At 34.0% G+C, this 5642-nt stretch overlaps 2 protein-coding genes across 2 annotated transcripts; one reads left to right on the forward strand and one right to left on the reverse strand.

Annotated features, from left to right (window-relative positions):
- Nucleotides 1-132: 132 nt before the first annotated feature.
- On the reverse strand, nt 133-1674 carry LOC109587842 (uncharacterized). The gene is made up of 5 exons (XM_020004063.1): nt 1329-1674; nt 1108-1284; nt 702-956; nt 377-620; nt 133-323 (listed from the first exon to the last, which is right to left on the reverse strand). The coding sequence occupies exons 1-5, from the start codon at nt 1359-1361 to the stop codon at nt 217-219; spliced, it is 816 nt and encodes a 271-aa protein (XP_019859622.1). The 5' UTR covers nt 1362-1674; the 3' UTR covers nt 133-216.
- A 1268-nt stretch (nt 1675-2942) lies between these two features.
- On the forward strand, nt 2943-5641 carry LOC100635965 (serine--tRNA ligase, chloroplastic/mitochondrial-like). Its single transcript, XM_020004062.1, has 10 exons — nt 2943-3197; nt 3553-3648; nt 3977-4045; nt 4112-4186; nt 4240-4288; nt 4828-4891; nt 4955-5060; nt 5310-5357; nt 5412-5511; nt 5567-5641. Exons 1-10 carry the CDS (start codon nt 2997-2999, stop codon nt 5614-5616), a joined length of 858 nt encoding a protein of 285 aa, XP_019859621.1. The 5' UTR covers nt 2943-2996; the 3' UTR covers nt 5617-5641.
- Nucleotide 5642: the final 1 nt, after the last annotated feature.

The raw sequence follows: 5642 nt of genomic DNA on the forward strand, positions 1-5642 counted from the left end.
TTAATTTTTTTACATGCTCTCCATTTCTCTTCCTTCCTTGTCTTATCATATTTTATTTGTTACAAAAAATAGTTATTGAAAATATGTGACAAGAAATTCATGCATATAACAACGATAATATAGTCTCTACTATTAAAATTGTCTAATTTACTACTAGAAAATAATTTAATCACAAAAAACAAAAACAAAAACACAATAAAAAGAAATAATATAAAATTAGTTGTTACAAGAAGCTGGTACATCTTCTCCATTACTCCTCATAGCCTCACATGCTAACTGAACAAGTCTAGACTTACAAGGAAAGCAGCCAGAACTGCAAGTATCTAAAAGATACACAAGTTATATGGAACAGTTGATACATGTACTATAGTCATACCTGGTGGTATATCATATAGGGGAAATACATATGTCCCTGGTATGTTGCTATTAAGCATCATGCTAGGTGCATCCATAACAGTAGTACCAAATGGAAAGAAAGAAGGATCAGCTTGTTCATAAACGTCATTAATTAAGAAACCTATTCCAGTCTCATCAGCTGATGTAATGCTCACATTGACATAAAGTGCAATACCAAATGTAATCCTTCCATTAGTGACAATTATTAATTGGAAGTTACTGCCCTATAATAATAAATGAAGTGATTAGAGTGTAGCTAGCTATTATCAACAGTATTTCATGCATCAAGTAATTAATATACTAACTTGGTTTGAGTCAAACTTTAAAAAATCTATCCATGTTGCTATTATTAATTGTGTTGGAGGAGATGTACTGCAAAAAGTATTAGGAAATGCTTCATTAATCTGATCCATCGCTCTCTTTAGCAACACTGGATCAGTAGTAGTCCTACCATATACTTTAGTATTGTCATGTATGCCAGAAGTTGAGTAGAGTACATTCAAATAGATGTCATTAGCGGTACCATCACTTCGAATTCCAAATATCCCTTCTTCAGAAACCTAATGATAGTATAAGTAAATGTTATAAACTGAGAAATGATCAATAAATTGTGTTACTAATAAAATGAACAGATAATGGTTAGTGTACAATTGCACTACATTACAAACTAAAGCACAAATAATGTATGTGTGTGCATTTGTAGCTACTAACTCTATATCTTGTTCCTGTAACTCCAGCTGGACCAATTCTAACTAAATTATCAATTGGAGCCAGTAATGGTGCTACAGGGAGAGTAGATCCATTCCTCATGGTGTCCCCATGTTCTGTACCATATGGGTACAGGTCACTAAGGGAAAGACCATTTGTATAACATGTACTCAGTATAACCTGTAAAGATAGTACCATACACTATCATATATATTGTATCTTACTAATATGCTTCTTATTAGTAGTAGTGATTCCATTATAAACCAATAGTTCTTCTCTATTGCAATAAATTCAGCTCCGACTGTCTACCACTTTTAAATCATCATAGAAGCCACACAGTATGTAATATACAGAAACCAGTGAAGGGCCTTTGATGTGTAGACTCCCCATAGCTTCAGTTACAATACTGTATGTATGTTCACTAATTGCAGCCCCCACAGTGTTACCACTCCCATCATTCCTAAGTAAGGTTTACTAGTATCTCTATATAATACAATATACTGACATTAGTAATATCAACTGTGTTCAGGCACATATGTGTGTTAGCACATACTGTATTACCATTATACTGCTTGTAAGATGGTGAGAGATAATGGCATGATTTCTTAATGCCGCTAATTTTAGGAAAGGCAATGCTTGCATTCTTCACCATTCCTTCATCATGCACACCTAAAGTATATTCATGTACACTTACCACCAGCAGTATATAATAATACAGCTTATTTGTTTAAATATTTTACCTGACTCCATGGTAGTGACAATTAAGAAATCATACCATTATTGGGGCGAGCATGAGCGAGACCCACACTAATCTGTCTAGGTCTATTTGCGTTACGTCTTGTTTGTGAACGGAAAAATACGAAAATTAAATTAGTATACTACTATTGATAAATTTGGACCACGTGGGCAAAATTAATTTAGAGGGTGTGGTCAAAAGAACAAGATGGCGGAAATTTTAACGTGACAAACTCAGATTGAGTTTCTAACAGCTAGATAAGAGAGAGGGGCTGTCTAAAACATCTGAAAGGCTGAAAAACTTAAAGCAGCTTGATCTAAGACTCCTTTACATTAGTCCTTTCATTGAAAGAATTAAAATTGGGAGAACAGCTTGATTAGAAGTTTAGCTTGGCACTGGCATTTCTCAGAGTGGCAGGACAGTTCATTCTTGTCTCTTTTACTGGGTCATTTTGGTCAGTTGTGTTAAATGGTGTGTTTGCTCTGTTCAGACCCTGCTGGGCCATGAGGATGGGGTCTGAAATTCTGAATTATGCATGCAGGCTAAGAGCTGGATTGACCTTAGACTATTTAGTTCAATCTTATTTCAAACGGTAATTGATGGAAGCTAGATTAGAAGTTTAACTTGGTACATTTTCTCAGTGTGACAGGACTCGTTCTTGTCACTTTGATTGGGTTATTTTGGTTGTGTTGACTGGTGTGTCATGGCCGGGGTCTGAATATGCATGCAGGCTGAGAGCTGGATTGATTTTATTTAGTTCAATCATAATTATTATTTCAGTTGTTAATTGATGGCTCATGCTCGCCCCCACAATGTTTACATTCACCTAGTCTATCATCATGTTACAAGCAGTATAATATATGGTAATACAATATGCACTAATACACATATGTACCTGAAAACAGTTGATATTACTAATCTCAGTACATCAGTAAATCTCAGTACATCAGTAAACCTCAGTATTGTAACTGGAGAGATTCTTAAATTTTAAATAAATTTTAAATATTTTTTGTAAAATTTAGAGTAATTTTCATAAATTTTTACAGTCTTCAGGCATACACAGTTTACACGTGAAGTGAGCTACTTTGATCATGTGTAGTGAGGATATTATCGAAGATATTATTCAGTAAAGGACGAGGTAAAGGATTAGGACAGGATGCCTAGTCTGAGGATTTACTACAAGCCTGTACTTGGCCTGAGATGCTTACAATCGAGACCTTTCTCCTCCTCTTCTTCAGTAAAGGAAGATAACAGGCAGTTGCTAAAGGCTGGGGCGCGATACCTCTCTGAGGAGAACATTGAAAGGACTAGGAAGAATGTGGAGCTTCGTAAACTTGACATTGATTTTGATCACTTGGTATGATGTGATGATTTAAAGTGGGTCGTTCTTATTTTTTTGTGTGGGCATCTAATGACACTATGTATTGGATTATTAATTTAAGCAAAGGAGCACTAAATTACAATCAAGTGTTCTTGTGTGATTCTTAAGGTAATTCCAATCGAAATTGGATTTTTGCTGAAATGGAGTTTATAATAGTCGATATTTAATTTATTCCATTTAATTAATGTACACAATTAATTAATAGCAATGATAATACCATGATTATTTTAATTTTAATATAATTGACTCTATCATTATTATTTAAGGCTAGAAAGTTGTGCTATTGATTTTCATTGTCTACTACGTTGATCTAATGTTCTCCCATTGAAAGGTAGGCGAGTACCACAAGTACCTTCAACTGCAGGAAAGGATCAGTGACTTGGAGCATGAAAAGAAAAGAGCGAGTGAAATTATATCATCTACAACAGTTAGTCTTCTCAATGTACATGTACTATCACGTAGTACATTGCTATATTATTATGTGTATTGTTCATAATAATGCAAATAATTTAGAATCTGTTACAAACTCCTGTATGTATACCGTATAGCAGAAAATTTTTGAGGAAGTTAAATTTGGCAAATTGCTAAATTTTGGTGATTGTGAATTTTAATTTGACGAATTTGTGGCCACATGCCATTGAGCATGCGTATAATAGCTGAAAATGGCTGATTTTAATTTGTTGAATAGCTATCATTATCCTTCCAAAATTTTTGGCTATACAGTATTCTTTCAATAGTGTGTCTTAATATTATAGATTGATAATGAGAAAGAGGATAAGATGAACCAAGTGAGACAACTCAAAAGCAAACTTAGCGACTTAAAAGTAATAATTGTTTTATGTTCTCTTTATTTTATGTTCATTTTCTATTACTTTCTTTGTCTCCAATAGGCTGAAATGCATCCAGTTGAGAAGTCATTTATTCACAATGTTTCGTTTCTTCCTAACAATATTCATCCTGATGCGGTTAGCTAGCAATGGAAACTATTTCTCTTATGTGCCCCCATTCTCTATTCTAGCCGATTGGTCATGAACCACGATTAGTGGAATATCTCAATAAAAAACATTGTATGTACTACTAGTAGCATTGATCTTATTGCCCTACATTTCGCCAGCAACCTTTAATATAATTTTTTTGCGATTAAAAAATTATAAAAAGCTATGAAAATTCAAAAAAAATTCCTATGCATGTACATGTACATGTAGCTATGTAGGTATTACATGTATACAGTGTACATACCTTAAGGTTACTTTTAAAGAGGGTACTATTAATTGCAAATTTTGCATTTGGGTTAAAAATCGCAATTATTAATACGTACAATTATTAATAATGACATCTGATGCCATATAACTATTAGTAATAATTACTTAATCGCAATTTTTAATACCAGCAAATCTACCTTGTGCTAAAATCGCAAAAATTTAGTACCCGCAATTAAAAGTCACTCTAAGGTACACAGTACATGACTACATGTACTTATAATTTAGTATTTTTGCTCAGATGCTAGAATTTATTGGCATTGGCGACAGTTCTGAATTAACTTCAGCATTACTTAACTCCCTGAGAACCACATCACCTATTTTTATTAGTCACTCTATTTTTGTAGGTCGTGACTTTACGCCACTCGACTACAAAGAGCTCGGAAAGAGACATGATCTATTTGATATCCCGTAAGGAAAATAACTTTAAATTAAAATAAATTTAATATTAAAAGCTGAATTCAATATTCATAGTTCTGCTGCCCAGTGCTCCGGAGAAGGTTTCTATTATCTCAAAGGGGAAGCTGCTGTACTAGAGCTAGCACTGATACAATATGCCATGAGTAAAGCCATCAAGAATGTGAGCTTCTCAGAGATACCGTATTGCGGGAAATTTTGGAGAGAATTAAATTTAGCGAATTTGGCGTTTTGAAGGCCATTCGCCAAAATATAAATCCACCATTTTGAGCCATTATGTGCATGTTCAATGGCACGTAGCCACAAATTTGCCAAATTAAAATTTACCAGCCACCAAAGTTTAGCAATTTGTCAAATTTAACTCTCCAAAATTTTCCACAATTATGTTATTCAATCCTACTACACTGCATAGGGGTATTATCCTATATCTACACCAGATGTCATTAGAACACATGTGGCTGTGAGTTTGCCAATGAAATTACGAAAGAATTGTGATAGCTTTACTTGCTTATAGGATAGGTGTGGCTATCAAGCTCGTAGTGGTGAAAACCAGTATTATTTGCTTGCTAATGAGGACAAGTGTTTGAGTGGGACTGCTGAAATCCCACTAGCAGGTTAGAGCTAATCCAAACCCTGTTAATAATAATAGACATCTTTTATTTGGTTTAGGAATGTATCTTAACAAAAATGTATTATACAGTGATCTACCAATAAAGTAAGTCATAGTATTACCGTATAGCTAGAA

Source organism: Amphimedon queenslandica, unplaced genomic scaffold (genome assembly GCF_000090795.2).
Source record: "Amphimedon queenslandica unplaced genomic scaffold, v1.1 AMPQUscaffold_12428, whole genome shotgun sequence".
Taxonomy (NCBI): Eukaryota; Metazoa; Porifera; class Demospongiae; order Haplosclerida; family Niphatidae; genus Amphimedon; species Amphimedon queenslandica.

Bases quoted from the DNA above. Each gene is read 5' to 3' on its own strand.
- LOC109587842 (XM_020004063.1), bottom strand. From the start codon at position 1,361: ATGGAATCACTACTACTAATAAGAAGCATATTA. The intron at 621-701 runs GTTAGTATATTA...TTATTATTATAG, and splicing joins TAAAGTTTGACTCAAACCAA to GGCAGTAACTTCCAATTAAT. The intron at 324-376 runs GTATGACTATAG...TGTATCTTTTAG, and splicing joins CCTATATGATATACCACCAG to ATACTTGCAGTTCTGGCTGC.
- LOC100635965 (XM_020004062.1), top strand. From the start codon at position 2,997: ATGCCTAGTCTGAGGATTTACTACAAGCCTGTACTTGGCCTGAGATGC. The intron at 4,892-4,954 runs GTAAGGAAAATA...CAATATTCATAG, and splicing joins CATGATCTATTTGATATCCC to TTCTGCTGCCCAGTGCTCCG. The intron at 5,358-5,411 runs GTGAGTTTGCCA...ACTTGCTTATAG, and splicing joins TCATTAGAACACATGTGGCT to GATAGGTGTGGCTATCAAGC.